The sequence below is a fragment of the Fukomys damarensis genome, unplaced genomic scaffold (genome assembly GCF_012274545.1).
Source record: "Fukomys damarensis isolate Sample0158 unplaced genomic scaffold, DMR_v1.0_HiC HiC_scaffold_11, whole genome shotgun sequence".
In the NCBI taxonomy this organism is placed as follows: domain Eukaryota; kingdom Metazoa; phylum Chordata; class Mammalia; order Rodentia; family Bathyergidae; genus Fukomys; species Fukomys damarensis.
This window is the reverse complement of record NW_022900923.1, coordinates 25340013-25357789: the sequence shown is the minus strand read 5'-3', so window position 1 is coordinate 25357789 and position 17777 is coordinate 25340013. Positions and strand designations below refer to the sequence as shown.

General features: G+C 37.6%; 1 protein-coding gene across 1 annotated transcript in view; it reads right to left on the bottom strand.

The window, feature by feature from the left end:
- Nucleotides 1-17777, bottom strand: part of Dhx9 (DExH-box helicase 9) — a 50035-nt gene that overhangs the window by 17654 nt on the left and 14604 nt on the right. Inside the window, exons 7-16 of the mRNA XM_033762133.1 lie at nt 17602-17648; nt 14222-14358; nt 13837-13926; nt 13572-13733; nt 13387-13464; nt 12497-12688; nt 3795-3936; nt 3138-3220; nt 905-1061; nt 297-397 (exon numbers count right to left, since the gene is read on the bottom strand). Coding sequence (XP_033618024.1) covers nt 297-397; nt 905-1061; nt 3138-3220; nt 3795-3936; nt 12497-12688; nt 13387-13464; nt 13572-13733; nt 13837-13926; nt 14222-14358; nt 17602-17648 — 1189 coding nt within the window. The remainder of the gene's footprint in view (nt 1-296; nt 398-904; nt 1062-3137; nt 3221-3794; nt 3937-12496; nt 12689-13386; nt 13465-13571; nt 13734-13836; nt 13927-14221; nt 14359-17601; nt 17649-17777) is intronic.

The window sequence follows — 17777 nt, the reverse complement described above, 5'->3', positions numbered from 1 at the left end:
AAAAAAAAAAAAAAAAAAAAAAAAAAAAAAAAAAAAAAAAAGCTTGTAAGATGGCATTGTCTTTAGATGTGTTGTTCAATAACTTTACACTTTGTATGCCAAAGACAATTTAACTTATTGTAGAAAAATGCTTATCACTGAATCTAGAATTATTTGCAGTGAAATGAATCAATCTACAGACAAGTACAGTTTTTAAAAAGTGTTCTGTGGGGCTCATTCCATGTCTTTAAAAAAATCACCATCTTTTCACCAATCACAACTTTCCCACAATTGAAATTTTTATGAAATCCACTTACATCATCATCCTCACCACTATCATCTTCCTTGTCCTTCTTTTTCTTGTCCTTTGGTGGAGGAACAAACTGGGTCATCTGAATGCAGTCTTCCAAAAAATATTCTGCCAGAGACAATCCAGTAAAGTACACACTATGAACTCTTAAAAACGGAGCAGTCATAAATTTGCTAATTGATATCACACAATTCCTTACTATCCTTCAACTGGATTCTTCACAACTGTCAAGAAACTTTTTTCTACTCAAACCTCCTCAGACTCAGTAGAGTGAGGTGTACGTTATGCACATTCCCACAAAGTCAGCTGTGGTCTCCTCTCTGCACAACATTAAGCCAACTTTTATGAAGTGCCCATCACATACATAATGTACAGTAACTGCATATACAGCTCCAAAAATACGCAATGAAACCTATTCATACACATTTCAATGAACTCACTCATATAGATGAAAATCACCAGCAAGAAAACCCCCCCAAAATACTGTGGTGCATGTGATACTCCAATTTGGCCTTACACTTTACATGTCTGTAACTATAATTAGAATCTCTTAGAAAATCCAAATCCTACTATAGGAGCATTTGCACCATTCTACCTTATTCCTACAAAATTTACCTTGAACTGGGAAAGTCCTTCCATAAACTTCAATGATAGGGCAACTGAAGAAATATTCACAAAACATGCTGGTGTCAATAGTGGCAGACATAAGAACAATGCGAACCTCAGGGTAAGCCAGAACCACATCACGCAAGACAACCAAAAGAAAGTCAGTCTATTAAAATAAAAAACAAATGAAAAGAAATTGATTAAAACATGTGGCATCAGATCCACACCTAAAAGATTTATGTTATAAATCCAAAAGACATCACTGAAATTCAGTATCTTACAAAGCTGCTGGGACAAGTGCAAGAAAAAAGGTTATTGTGAAATGTAGTGACAGAATTTTAAAGAAAAGCTGTAGCCTAAAAAGTGGGAGTGCTAGGTATGGGCGCATCCCTGTAATCCTAGCACGTGGGAGGCTGGGCTGGAAGATTACTTCAAGTTCAAGGTCATATTGGGCTACACAGGTGAGTTCATAAGTAGCTTAGACTACATAGTGAGACCCTGTCTCAAACAAACAAACAAACAACAAAAAACACACAACAAAACACCCCCCAAAAACAATCCAGCAAAAATTTAGTTTTACTGAGCAGGTAGGTATGTGTTTTATTCATCAAACACTCAAAGTGATAGGGAAAACTTTTATAAACAGCAAAAACCTATAAAGTGTTACAATGTAAAATGGCTTCTGTTGTCTGTAACAGCAGTTTGCTTTGTTTAGCTCAGAACTAACAGGCAGGAACCAAAGGCACTAATTGCTGACTGAGGCATTTGGTCTTTAAGGTAACAGGGCACAGCAAGACCTTGAGCTCTGCAGAGACTGGAGCCACACGATCCCAAAAGTGTCAAATGAAAGAAACCACTGTTAACATTTGCTCCCCTGACCCTGAACACCCCACTTCCTGTGGACTAGAATAAATAACTAGGTGGATCTTAAAGGTAAACTCCCCTAAGGAATTCTGTCTGGGCTGAAAAGTGAATTATTCTGTCTGCGACCATGATTTGAACTATGAGAATGGAGTGTAACCACCCAAATGAAGTCAAGGCTGTAAAACCCTATAAAAGGAGTTATAACCAGTGCGTGGTCGATCCAGGCACAGCTTATGTGCGACTGACCCTTATCAATGAGTAAATTTGTTATTTTACTTCCATTTTGTAGTCCCTCTGTGTGTCACACAGATTCTTTCCATAACAAAAGCACTCTTACTTTAGCTAAAAAATGGTCAAAGTTTAACGGGTACCAATGGTTATAAAGGCATTTTCCAAAGGGAATCAAATCCAAAGAGTATATTATGTAATACCAGCTAGAATGAACAAAATACGGAGAGATCTTTCTAACAGACTAAACCTGGTTTGAACACATAAAAACAAGCCACATGTTTATGATATCAAACTCCAAATAATTATATAAGTAGACTTTAAACAAGTTTGCCAAAGACCCTGGAGGCAAGAATAGAAAATAAATTCCTTTCTTCCCAATTGTGGCATGATTATCACTGATCTGCAAAAAATTAAGAGCTAGAGGCATCAAAAAGATATGATTAAGGCTGGGGATTTTGTCAGTGGCACCACACCTGCTTTGGAAGCAGAAAATCCTCAGTTTGATCCCCGGTACAAGGAAAAACAAAAAAAAAAAAAAAAAAAAAAAAAAAAAAAAAAAAGGTTAATCATGTTAAACATATCAAATAAACTTCCAATAAAAAAGATAGGCTGGGGATTTAGCTCAGCGGTTCAGTGGCCTGCCTTGTAAGCACAAGGACCTGAGTTCAATCCCTGGTACCAAAAAAAAAAAAAAAGATAAAAGTCCACCACCTGGCTGGGTGTGGTATGTGGTAGCCCATGCCCATAATTCCGTTGCTTCAGAGGCAGAAGGATTGTCATGAATTAGTCCAGATTAGTCCAGCATGGGCTACAGTGACTTTAAAATCACCCTGGATTATACAGTGAGACCCTGTCTCAAAAACAAACAACAACAAAAAAACCCAACCAAACCAAAACCAAAACAGAAAGGAAACAAAATACCAGAGCTATCCAAGTCATATATCAATTATGCTTATTTACACCACAAACTATACTTTACAGTAAGAGTTCTTAACTTTTAAAATGCATTTTTATATGTCAAAGAAAAACAAAGGCTAAATTAAACATCTTAGTGACAGAAGGTCATAGGTTTAGCAGGTTTTGAGTGGGGAAAAAAAGAAAAAATGTACTTTCTCTTTAGAAAAAGCATAACTCACAAGTTACTTACATTAATGTCTCTTTCATGTATTTCATCTACAATAACATGACTGATTCCTCGAATGCCTGCTTCTAATTTTCTCAGTAGCACACCTTAAAAAAGAAAATGAAACTGGAGGTTATTTTGTTAAATGGACATAGTACAGCAGTACAGAATCAAAGGAGTGGTGCCACTGCCTAGCTTGCAAGCACAAAGTACTGAGTTCAACATCCAGTACAAAATAAAGAAAAAGATACTTCAATAACCCCCAGCATTTTAGGAATTCACTTACACATTTGAAATTATTAAAAAGTCAATAGTCTAAAATACATTTCTTTTTCACTGACTTCATGGTTGCATTTTCTCTAAGTTAAAACACCAGCAGATACATTTTTTATGAAGAAAACAAAATGACAAAAGGTCTATTTAGCCGGGCGTGGTGGCACATGCCTATAATCCCAGCACTTGGGAGGCTGAGGTAGGAGGAGCACTGGAGATCAGCCTGGGCTACATAGTGAGTTCCAGTTCAGTCTCAACTACATAGTGAGACCCTGTCTCAAAAACAAAAAAATTCTATTTAAGTGAGATTTCTAAGATTTGCTCATTATTTTCAGGTATCCTGCCCAGTAAGTTTTCTTTATAAATGAACAATATGAATCCCAAATGAAATCAAAATACTTCACTGACCTACAGTACAAAACATTATACTGGCATGAGGGCGGGGAAGTATAGACTCAAATCGAACACTATAGCCACAGCTTTTTCCAGGCTCTTCCCCTCTTTCATATGCAACTCGCTCTGCCACAGAAACTGCACTGATCCTCCTGGGCTGAAACAAGAAAAAAAAATTTACAAATTACAACATTAGTTAGTTACACTTGTTTATTAGGATTATTTCAGTGAGTCTGTCTGTTATTAACAACAATTAACAAGCAATATCTGTTAAAGTCCAAACTTATTTTAAAAACTTAGAAAATGCAAACTACATTAATTCTATGGCAGACATTTAAAAAGGTGTTTTTTTTTTTCCTTTTCTTGTACAAAATTATGCCACTCAAGTGATTTTCCAGTAGGGTAGAAGGCAGGGCACAGAAAAGCTGGTTCGTCTGGGGATTTAGGTTAGTGGTGGTTCTGCTGCCTGGCTCACAAGCTCAAGGACCCAAGTTTGATCCCTGGTAAAGAAAAAGAAAGAAAAGCTGGTTCTTCTGCCTGCTACACTGAAGACACACACAGAGATTATCAGAGACAGCATGGAAAGCAGGAGCAAAGTGGATAACCTTTGCTATAACTGTCACGACTGTCTCTCATTCATGTAACTGATTCATCAGCAAACATTTACTGCACATTTGTGTCATAGAAACCAAAGGGAATGTGACAGACTGATGTTTTAAGTGTCAAATCTTACATTTTATTTAACTGTTCTAAAGTGTTCCAAATATTCTTTACCTGGTGGACACTATTGTTAGTTTAAAATTCTTAAGCTATAGCTAAAATATGTGCGAATTTGAGACTAAAGGATTACAAATTCAGTCAAAACGCTTCTTTTTTTTTTTAAAGACAGGATCTCACTATGTTGTTGAGACTGACCTGGAACTCACTATGTAGCCCAGGCTGGTCTCGAACTCACAGTGATCCTCCTGCCTCAGCCTCCTGAGTGCTGGGATTACAGGTGTGCACCATCACGCCAGGCAAAACTCTTCTGAGTTTTTCATTTGGTTAAGTACTGTATGATGTTTATAACATGACAGGAAAGCAGAGGCAGGCAGAATTGATAACTTCAATACTCATTAATTTTTGACCTAATAGAAAATATGTCCAAACCAAACACAAGAGGGTCCCTTAAGAATATACAGGGTATGGGCCGGCTAATGCTGATAATTTACAATTACCAAGTTCATATTTATTCAACCCAGGAAACAAGAGATTAAAAGAAACCTTGTTGAACATATTATATAGAATTTCCTGAGTTTCTAACTTTGTCTCTTCTTGTGTTTTATTTTATTTTTGAGACAGGGTCTCACTATGTAGTTGAGACTGACCTGGAACTCACTGTGTAGCCCAGGCTGGTCTCGAACTCACAGCGATCCTCCTGCCTCAGCCTCACAAGTGCTGGGTTTACAGGTGTGCGCCACCACGCCCAGCCTGACTCTTCTTGTTCTGAATCCATCTTGACTTGCTTAACTATGCCAGCTTTTTATTACATTACCTAACCACCTTACTCAAAAATGTTTCTGAATTTTTCCAAGACATGACACCATGTTCTTGAACTTCTCCTTAACTCCAGTTCTCAAACAGGCAAATTTTATAGAAATTATAGACATTCCTAAGGTTCAACTCCTGTAAGCTAGATCAGTTTGAATATTAATACATGTTGCTGGGTGTGGTAGCGCAAGCCTTGGATCCCAGCACTTAAGAGGTTGATATGAGCTACAAAACTGAAGTTCAGCCTGAACTGGAAAGCAAGACCCTGTGTCTCAAATAAAAAACAACCAAACAAACATGGGCCAGGGATTTAGCTCTGTGGTTCTGCCATCATCTGCTTCATAAGCACAAGGTCCCAAATTCAATCCCCAGTACCAAACAAACAAAAACATACACTTTACACACACACTGGTATCAAATGGATCAACTCAGGCAGAGAATCAGTACTCCACACCTAAATGACCATGAATGCTAAAGGAGCTCTGTACACTAGGGAATTCTTCCACCTATGTTAAATCAGCAGACATGGAAAGCACATACCATTAAGGTAAAAATACAATCAACAAAGTAATCTGGGATCTTTCAAAAGTCATTTGAGGGATTTAGCTCAGTGGTTTCAGAGCCTTCCTTGCAAGCTCAAGGACTGGAGTTTGATACCTGGTATGGGGCTGGGGGTCATCTCCATTCCATAAGCAACAGGAAAATGGTCAACACTACCATCATCCCTTTCTAATAGTTTTTTCTCTAGTTTTAATGATTTCTACTAATAGCCGGCTTCTAGAACCTAAAATAATTTCACTCTTAAGATGTTAAGCCAGGGACTCAGCTAAGTGGTTCCGCTGCCTGCCTCAAAAGTACAAGGTCCCAAGTTCAATCCCCAGTGCAAAAAGAAAAAACAAACAAAACCCAAACAACAAAAAAAAACAGAACTAAGATGTTGTGCTACTACAACAGTCATTATATCACCTTTGAAACGCTTCCAAATCTGCTATCTTTGTAGTTTCCAACTATTCTCCAGAATGAGGAATATGCAGGAAGTAGACAGCAGCTATTTCCATTTTAAAAGAAAAATAACTCAAAAGTGAGCAAGTACTACAGCTACCACAAAAGAGCAGGCAGTGTGAAGGGGCAAGCTTTACATAACCTCTAACCATAAACTTGAGACTTGAGGTAGTTCTACTCTATGAGGAACTTGATCTGTTTATTTTGCAGGGGGGGGTGTACCAGGGATTGAACTCAGAACCTTGCGCTTGTAAGACAGGTAGTAGCACCACTGAGCTAAATCCCTGGCCTTGTTATATTATATATGTTTATGTCCTGAGGATGGATGTCTAATAAAAGATTAATTCAGCCGGGTGTGGTGGAACACACCTGTAATCCCAGCACTTGGGAGGCTGAGGCAGGAGGATCGCTGTGAGTTCAAAACCAGCCTGGGCTACACAGTGAGTTCCAGGTCAGTCTCAAATACATAATGAGACCCTATCTCAAAAAACCAAAAAGATTAATTCATGTATTAAATAAAATGCTAAACTAAATCATTTCATGACTAGATTATTAAGCTCAATTTTTCTTTTATTATTCCTTTGTTATTCTTTGGGTTCATTTATAGACTTAACTAATTTATTAAAAGAGAGCAAAACAGTGAAGGAGATGTTTTTACCACTAGTGACACAAACCACTCAATGGCACAGTCATGCATGTACCTACAGTGTTCAAGCTGGCAGGAACTTATTAGACTGAATAGATACACACAATAAATTAGCAAAACTGTTTTCTTCCACATACATGGATCTTAATTTTTTTAAATTATTTAAAATTTTTCCCAAGGTATGTATGCATAGCCAATCAGAAGGCAAAGATAAACCTAGGGTTTTCCATGATACTGTCAGTGAGTAGAAATAAACTAAATTAGGGCTGGAGATTTAGCTCAAGTGGTACAAACACCTGCCTCACAAGTGTAAGAAATAGTTTGATCCCTAGTACAAAAAAAAAAAAAAAAAAAAAAAAAAAAAAAAAAAAAAAAAAAAAAAAAAAAAAAGCAAGCTAAAGTAGATGAAATAATGGTGTGTGTGTATATCTATATATCTATATCTATATCCCAAGAAGTTGAAGGACTGGGGATGTAGCTCAGCGGTACAGCACCTGCCTGGCAAGCTCAAGGCCCTGAGAGTTCAATTCCCAGTACGCCTCTGCCAAAACAAAACCCAAGAGGTGGAAGAGAAGTCCCAAATTGTTGTTTTATAGTAGTCTAGGATCTACTTCTTACTACACAGAACTATGTAGTATTTTCTTGTATGTCAAGATCTCCATCTGAAGGGGAATCTCCAAGTTCTGAAAGGCCCCAAAACTTTGCTTTTCCATTTATCTGGATTAAATGTCCATAATAGAACCTAGCTGCAATGAAATACTTTAAGATTTCTGACTGACACTAAAAAATAGATGGAGGGCTGGGGATTTAGATCAGTGATGCTGCACCTGCCCTGGCAAATGCAAAGTCTTGAGTTTGAAACATGGTAATGGAGGAAAAAAAGACAGAAGACAGACCTGGCTTCCATTATCCTTATTTTCACTAAGTTCTGAGTTGCTTTTATAAGGGAAGGACAGCTATATTGGGAAATCATATAAGCTTCTTAAAGTAATCAAAGAAAGCATTAGTTTAACACGCTTGATTTATATCCTAACAATTACAGTTCATCTAAAAAAATAACTATTTTCTTTTTTGCATGTAACATTAAGAATATTGGGGCTGGGGATTTAGCTCAGTGGCGCAGCTGTCTGCTTTGTAAGCACAAGTACATGACTTCAATCTCTGGTACCTGCCCTCCCCAAAAAAGAGTATTAAGTGGCTTAAGTGTGGCCAGCCCAAAGGCACAGACAGAATACAGTGAGTTTTGATGAAACTTTACACCAAGGGAAAAGGGGCTTCTTGATGAGACATTCACTTGTAATATCTGTATCTAATAGATGATTAAGTTTCTGTAGTAGTAAATTAGAGCTGGGCAGGTGGCACACACCTATAGTTCCAGCGCTTAGGAGGCTCACTGCCATTCAAGGCCAGCCTTTGCTACATAGTGGACCCCATATCTCAAACTCATTAACCCCAAGTCAGAATACAGTGCTTTACTAAATAGTGTTTCCAAGCTACTAGAAATCCTTTAGCAGAAGTCAAAAAAAGTATCTACTATAAACATTCCATATGGGGTAAAAAGATGAAATCAATGTTTCAAGCCTCTTTTCAAGTCCACAATTTTATTATCTAAGAAATAAAAACAAAAACACTCACTTAGGGCCAGCCATGTTAGCATATGCCTGTAATTCCAGCATTAGGGAAGTTGAAGGAGTAGGATCACAGGGAGTTCAAGCCCAGCTTGAACTACATAGTAAGACTTTGTGTGCCCCCCCATTTACTTAGTGGGTAAATGAAAGCTATTTTCTTTGGGGGGATTAAAATGGAGTGAACCCAGAGCCCTCACATTGAGCTGTATATTCAGGTCTTTTTATATTTTAAGACAGGATCTTGCTAAATTGTCCAGATTGGGTTCAAGTTTGAAATCCTCCGGCCTCAGCCTCCCACGGTGCTGAGATTACAAGCACATGCCACCATGTCTGGCAAATAAAAACTATTTTTATACTTAAATAATAACATGTTTGGCCCACCAACTACTCTGAAGGTCACTGCTGCACAATGTTACAGATGTATCCAGGTACCCACCTGTTTTACAAATAAACCCACCAGGGCCAGGGATTTAGCTCAGTGATGCCACCAGCCTCTCAAGAGCAAAGACCCAAATACCAAAAAACAAAACAAACAAACAAACAAAAAACTAAAAGAGCCAAACAAAAAAAACCCACCAAAAATGTCCAAATTATTTGTGAAAGGACACTAGTAAAAAAAAAAATCACACAAATTTAAGGCTGGGAATGGTGGTGTACAGTTGCAATCCCAGGACTTAGGAGTCAAAGGAAAAGTACTGCTGCAAGTTTGAGGCCAGTCTGGGATATATAGTGAGTATAAGGTCAGCCTGACAAAGTGAGATCCTGTTTCAGAAAAAAACGACCAACCCCACAAAATTAAAACGCTATAATACAAAAGCTGATTTTGTCTGACCTGAACAAGTATGGCCTGGAAAAAGCACTTTTCACTTGAACAGGAATTCTTTACCATCCTAACATATGTAAACAACTTGTGACTGAGAGCACATGTCATTTATTAAACTGCAGTTTCTCCCTATACACCTGAAATGGTTTTGAGACTAAAAATGGAGATGCTAGGCATTGTGGAGCACGCCTGTAATTTCAGCGGTTGGGAGGCTAAAATAGGAGGATCACTGTGAGTTCCACACCAGCCTCACCAGCCTCACATACATCAGAGTTCTGTCCTGGTTTTTTTTTTTCCCGAGCCAGAGATTGAACTCAGGACCTTGCACTTGTGAAGCAGGCGCAGAACCATTGAACTAAATTCCCAGCCCCTACATAGTGAGTTCAAAACCAAAAAAAAAAAGACAGAGAGCCGTGCAAAAGGCAAAAGAACAGTAAGAATTCAAGCAGCGTGCGGGTGGCACGCTCTTGTAATCCCAGCTTTAGGGAGGTTGATGCAGGAGACTGCTTGGGAGCCTGGCTACATGGCAAGATTGTGTTTCAAAAAACAAAGAACAGAACTCAAGTCTATTCTTCTATAAAGTTGTGCCCTCTTTAAGGTACTCCCTCTGAAAGATTACGTAAGGATTAAAAACAGGAATGTTTTGTTTTTTCACTGTTTGGGGTTGGAACTTCCACTTTAAGGCAGAAAGATTCACTGCCAGTTTGGGGTATAGGAAGGGAAATCATAGAGCACTATGAGATTAAAAACAGAAAGTGAAGGATTATGGATATAATTTGATGATAGGCATGCAGAGGTATGGGTAAAATCCCCAACTGCAAAAAACCCCCAAAACAAACAACTGCAACGCTGCAAAAAACAAGTAACACACCATGGGATAACAAGCATTCTTGAATTTTGGAATATTTGCGTATACTCAATGAGAAACCTAGAATTTCATTTACGTTTTTTTTTTTTGGTACCGGGGATTGAACTTGGGTCCTTGCGCTTGCAAGGCAGGCCACCGAACTGCTGAGCTAAATCCCCAGCCCTTCATTTATGTTTTTTATATACCTTAAATACAAAACCTCAGGTTGGAGATTTAGCTTAGTGGTTCCACCGCTGGCCTCACAATGCCAAGGTCCTGAGGTTCAACCCCCAGTACAAAAAAAAAAAAAAGTCAAGGTAATTTTATACAGTATTTTTAGAGTTCCTGTATTATTACTAACATCTGCGATAAGAGTATGGAATTTTCCACTGTGATGTCATGTCTGTGCTTAAGAAGTTGCGAATTCTGGAGCACTTCACAAATTTAAAAAAATTTTTGAATTGGAAATGTATCTTCTCAAGCCTAAAAATTTCATCCATATTAAAAGATATTAAGGGCCAGGGATTTAGCTCAGCGGTTCGGTGGCCTGCCTCGCAAGCACAAGGACCCGAGTTTGATCCCCGGTACAAAAAACAAAAACAAAAACAAAAAACTGTAAAAGATGCTAATACCCATTCCCCTCAGTAATGTTTTATGCCAAAAAATTCCAATGCTCGTAAAATACACTGCCTCTAATTCAGAAATATTCTGTGTACATTTACATAAAATGCACAGTTTTTTGATATTTCAAAGTTCACAACCCTCTCCCAATACTGATCATGTTCTTTTACTTAAGAATTCTTACATCGGGGCCCAGGATGTAGCAGAGATACCATGCCTGCCTGGAAATGTGAAGTTCTGGGTTCCATCTCTAGTACCAAAAAAAAAAAAAAAAAAAAAAAAAAAAAAAAAAAAAAAATCCCTTATGTCAAAGTCTGAACCTTATCTGAGGTGGGTATGTGGCTTCTGATAATGTCATTGTTCCGAATACCAGAAGTACAGGTTAGAGTCAAATGGAAATGGCTTAAGCCAAGAATGCGTGAAAATGCTACTTTGTTTTTTCCTAAGCACTGGGACAAACTTGCCAACACTTCTACAGTAAGAATCCTTAAGGCCGGGCGTGCTAGCACATGCCTTAATCCCAGTACTCAGGAGGCTGAGGCAGGAGGATTGCTCTGATTTCAAGACCAGCCTGTGCTACATAGTGAGTTGCAGGTCAGTATAAATTACATAGGGAGACCCTGTCTCAAAAAAACAAATGAACAAAAAAGAATCATTAAGGCCCCTTGCTTACTTCTGAATACTAGTCCTATCATTTTCTGAGTTAACATGTTTTTTCTTTGGGGCTTAATTTATTAAAAGATAATCACTGGGCCGGGGAATGTAGCTCGGTGGTGCTGTTCCTGTCTGGCAAGTGCAAGGTCCTGAGTTCGATCCCCAGTGCCAAACAAAAACAAACAAAACAAAACAATAATCACTAAGTAAAATAAAATAGCACTTACATCTTGGGTCATTATGAATTTCAAGTAACTTTAAGAAAAATATCTAGCCAGGTGTGGTGGTGCACACCTGTAATCCCAGCACTTGGGAGGCTGAGGTAGGAGGATCCTGTGAGTTCAGACCAGTCTGGGCTACATAGTGAGTTCCAGGTCATTCTCAACTACACAATGAGACCCTGTCTCAAACAAACAAACAAAAAACCAAAATCTACTGTTTAGAACAAATTCTGGAATACAGTAAGCATTCAGTAAAGTTAATCATTACCTGTTTTGCAGGCTTATCTATGCTTGCTAGTTTTTTTTTTGGTGTGTGGGATTGAACCCAGGACTTTATGCTTACAAGGCAGGCGCAATACAGCTGAGCTAAATACCTGGTCCACTCAGACTAGTTTTTCATTCAATACAAATAATGTGTTAAGATTCAGAATGCCATTATTTTGATGTGAAAGGCAGAAGAAACAATTCTTTTTTTTTTTTTTTTTTTTTTTTTTGCACTGGGGATTGAACTCCAGACCTTGTGCTTATGAGCCAGGTGCCACAACCACTGTGCTAAATTAAATCCACAGACCACAATTCTCATTCTTGAATTTCACTCTAAGCCCAAAGGCTCTCCTTAGGGCATAGTCCAGTTTAGCTTAGAAGTGTGATACTGGTAGTAAGAAAAAGATTTATGCAATAGCCTGGCCTCTAGGCACTGCTAGTTCTCAAACTCTGTCCATACACCTCCTAACTTGCTACTTACCTGAGTTACTACAATATTACACTCAGCAGCTCGATCATTCTGAATAAAGTCATCCAGGATAAACTGTGGAACCTGTGTGGTTTTGCCACATCCAGTAGCCCCTCGGATAATAACAACTGAATTTTGATTAATTGCTTCCAGGATTTCAGTTTCAAATTTCTTCACAGGCAGTGACTCTCTCTCCTGTAAGACCTAAATTAGGAAAGTTGTATATACAGTCAAATTCCTACTAATAGTTACATTAGAAGCAAGATACTTTTAAGGAAAGGTATCTATTAAAACTTTCTGTTGCCTTACACTTAAAAATATTTTCCATTAAAGAATATTTTAAATATCTCTAATTGAACTGCCTCTTAACTAAATTTCTAAAGAATGTTATCTTTAGAACTGTATTTTCAACATGTTTTCCTAGTTTTCTGCTAGTCTGTATACATTCCCCTTTTCAACATTCATTAAATATTGTTTTGTTTTGTGTTGAGACAGGGTCTCTCCGTGTAGTTTAGACTCACTTGGAACTCACTATGTAGCCCAAGCTGGTCTCAAACTCACAGCAATTCTCCTGCTTCAGCCTCCCAAGTGCTGGGATTACAGGCATGCACCACCACACCTGGCCTAGATAACACTGACATGTAAATACATGTAACATAATAAAACTAACGTTTTATCTTTAATAGAAGTTACTAACCTAAGTCCCTCTACTTATACTAAACTACATCAAGAAGTGAAACTCACAGAAACTGCCCTCAGAGTTAACTAAGATTAACAGTTCGGTGAATGTTTTTGGTCTACGCTACCAAAGACGTCAAAATATTCACTGTTTATCCATACACACACATTTCTAGAATGTTGTGAATCTCTGCGCACCAAAAATATAAATGCTTCAGACTTACTGCTTGCAAATCTTGATCATGTTCTAGCTGGTACATTAATTCATTCTTAAGATCCATACTTATTTGTTCTGGAGTAGCCTGTAAAATAGGCAGGCAAAGTCAATCAAAATCCATTTCTTGCCTAGGCATACTAATGAAATGTTTTATGTAAAACAGGATGTTCATCTCAAAAACACTGTACTTACATAAGCCAGGGGCCCTTCATCAATGTTACAACTAGTCCAAGGATTCCAATTGGATTGTGGAGGTGACCAAGGAACCACACCTATTTGGTTTTGTCGCTGAGATGGTTCAAAGTGAGCCAGTTTTCCAGTATTGAATATAACTGGCATAGAAGGATCAACAGGCTATTTAAAAATACACAAAGGAAAAAAAAAAAAAAAAAAAGATGATTTGCTTGTTTAATCAGAGAATTTGTATATTAGACAAAGTAAAAAGCTGTATGCTTACTGGAGGTATGATTTCAAGATTCAGCTCTTGAATCACATTTATCAACTGATGCTCTAAATCTGGAGAAATATTAACTCTGTAAGGTTCCACCTACAGAAAAAGGATAATGAAAATCATGTAAAACACGCATGAATACAAATTTACTATTGTGGGGCTAACTGCACAAACTGACACTAAGGTTACACTATAGTATCTTCAAATCAGCAAAGTTGTTTTTATTTGTTTTTCTTTTTAGCAGAGTCAGTTTTAAGAGACAGGTTTCAATGGTTACTTACTCACTGCTCACTATGAGCCACAGTATACAAGACACAGAAAAAGTCTACAGCCAAATACATGCTAAATAAAATCTTAAAATCTTACTGGAATAATAAATCTAAAGACTCACTCTCTCTCCTTCTTTCTTCTTTGTAAGTCCAGAATATGCTTCAATCACTTCGAGATGATAGAGCTGTCTGACAAGTGATAGAGCACAGGATTGTGCAGCCAGTTTCTTATTTGATCCATGTTCACGTGCAAAAATTCCTGTAAGATATAAAGTCAGGGTTACCAAAGATGGAAAAACAAATCACCTTAACAAAGAAACATCACAGACAGGCACCTAAGTAACAAAGAACCCTATATGCTATAGGTCTTCGTTCTTTTTCACTCTATTTATTAGCCAAATGCAATTCTGTAACTTATAAATAACCAAACATTTGGATTACAGGCTGATATTAAAATACAAGTCAACATGATGAAAGCAAACAACCTATTTAAACGAAGCTGTCATTATTTAGAATTAAAACAGGACAAAAACATAAAACTTTCTGAAAAAAATCTGACATTAAAATGAAAAGAAAATAAAACTTTTGAAGAGTGTAAAAACAAAACAATCAAAGGAATTGGGTCCAAAGTGGTTCTTTAGACCATGGATCAGAAAACCTCTGTAATAAAGGCTGATAACCCCAGATTCAGGAAAGCAGAGGCAGGAGGATCACTGTGAGTTTGAGGCCAGCAAGAACTGGCCTCAAATAGTAAGATGAAGGCCAGACTGAACTACAAAGCCCCTGCTCAAAAAACCAAAAGCAGACAAAAAACAAACAAACAAACAAACAACAACAAAAAAAACAATGAGGGCTGAATTTGTAAGTATTTCATAGATGCAATGGGATATGAATGGAGTAAGTTACTCAGGAGGCTGAGATAGGAAATGCCTGAGACCAGGAGTCTGAGGCTGGCCTGGGCAACATATACCAAGACCATGTTGCCAAAAAAAAAAAAAAAAAAAAAAAAAAAAAAAAAAAAAAAAAAAGAAAGAAAAGAAAAGTAAAATAAGGAAGTCTGCAAGTCACAGGTTTGTCATAAATACACTACTGTGACAAAACTTAAATTAGTGCCATACAAATTATAGGCATGGCAATTAAAAATGACATCCTAGGAGACTGGAGCAATAGGATCATTAGTTTAAATCCATTATGGGCAACTTAATGAGTCTTTATTTAAAAATAAAAAGACTGAAGCTATAAAGGCTTTAGTTTCAATCCCTAGTACCATGGAAGGAAAAATAAAGTTGTAAAAATAAAATACTGTGAAACATATGTGACTTGAAAAGCCTGAAATATTTACTGTTTTTGTTTTGTTTTTGGTACCAGGGATTAAACTTGGGACCTTGTGCATGCAAGGCAGGCAGCATAACCACCAAGCTAAATCTCTGGCTCTACTATCTGGTTTTTGACACAAAATGTTATGTGCCCTGACATAAAATGAATGAGGGTAGCTGTATTACAGTAAAATTTTACCTATAAAAACAGACAGTTGGATTTGGGCAGAGGGACACAGCTGCTGACCCCAGTACTACTCTGAAACTACTGTCACTCTCATTTTTAACTATACAAAACACTAATACATAATAGAAAGCTTCCTTTCCCCCACCACCATTCAGTTTTAGGATAGATGCCTATGAAGGAAGGGATATAAAAAAGTCTTCCTGCCTAGTCAAACGAATTCTGATCATCCAGCCAGTGAACTGACAAGAATACCTTTATCCTCTTTCCCTTGATACTTCCACACCCACTTTTTCTTTTGGTAGTGGGGATCAAAGTCAGGACCTTGCTCTTGCAAGGTAGGCACAGCACCACTGAGTTACACCCCGGCCCCTGACAAACCATTTACAAGTTGGTTCCGTCATGAAACATGTTAAACTTAAAATGATTAGTGTAAACTGCAGAATCAAACTGAAGGAAATCTTTAAGGCTTTTCTTAAAATTTCTAGGTAAGTAAACTGAACCCCAGTGATGTAATTTACTGACGGTCATTCAATACTTTTAACAAACCAGGTACTCAGGCCTACTTCCTCAACTTCTCGCATTACACAGCCTTACACTTAGTGCCTAAGAATAAAGAATATAGGCATCAGGGCCGGGGATTTAGCACAGTGGTGCCGCCGCCTGCCTCACAAGCACAAGGACCTGAGTTCAATCCCCAGTGCGCGCGTGCGCACACACACACACACACACACACACACACACACAAAATATAGGCATCATACAGACTTAACTTCCTTAAGGAATAATCTGAATCTATTCCGTGTTTCCTAAAGTTAACTTTCTCACCTTATTGACTTTATATTATTTTATTTATAGACAGTCTCTTGGAGACTTTTAATCCTATATAACTTGGCTTATTGCTTTCTAAATTCCCCCTAGAAACGTTCATCTAAAACTCATATTGACATAAAAAGAGGAAAATATTTTGAAGATCTCAGAAACTGGCAGATTTCTAATCATCCTATCATTATCTCAGCTTTGAAGCATCAGCTTAGTATGACTGTTCTTCATATATAAACTGGAGAGTAAGCCTCTATTTCACAGAATTGCTAATATTTTTAAATATCCTAGTAAGCCCAAATACATCAGCTCAAAATATATTTCTTTGGCATACTGCAATATTGGTACTAAGAAAACTAGACAGGATTAAATTAACTTGAAAGATTTCTATTTTGTAAAAGCAATTTATTCTATAAAGAAAATCTACATCAATTAAATAAACCGCAAATATAAACAGGCTTTTTCTGTGTTCCCTCTTTTTGAAGAAAAGCTTTTTTCATAGGAGTAAGATAGACTGAGTGAGGTCTGACACCAGGCCACAGATGCTTGTACAGGGTCTCACGATTAGAATTCAGGCTAGTCTTAAACTATGAAGCAAAGGCTGGCCTTGAAATCCCTGTGGTCCACCAACCTCAGCCTCCCAAGTGCTGGGATTACAGGTGTGTTCCACCACACCAGGCGCTAATAACTTTTTATTGTGTACTCCTCTTGTATTTCATAGTCTGCTGCCAGTTCTTTCCCACCCAAAAGCCCAAGTTCTGTCCCTTCTTTTAGCTCTATGTAAGTTTCAACTCTCTAGCCCTCATTTGAGTGTAGTACATGGAATACTGTAGCTGTATTTCTAAATGTTATGATGTTGTTAATTTTTCTATTATTGATTTGTTTTACAGATTAAAACTGTCAACCCTTCACAATTAAAAAATTGAAACTTTGCTACAGCCTTGCAATCCTAGTAAATGAAGAGGGGCTGAGGCCCGTAAATGGAGTTGAATTGAAGGCCAGGCTGAGGCTGCCCTGGAGCCACAAAAATAAAAAGCAGAACAAAACCAAAACCACTCTCCTACAATGTTAGGTCATGTTCTTTTTGGGTAACAAGTATACATGTGGCTCAAGACTTCAATGTGAGGATTTCTCCTGTATATGAAAGAAGTAGATCACTGAGGAAACAGTACACACTTACTTCTGCCCAGCTGCTTGATATAAATCGTCATCTCAGCAATAAAGCTCCTGTAAAAACACATATAAATAAGGTTAGGAATTTTACTGTCAGAAATTACTAAATGTAGGTCTCCCAAATTAACGTAGTGTTTCCAACTGCTTTAGGCAAAATAATAATAGTAATAATAAATTCTAAAC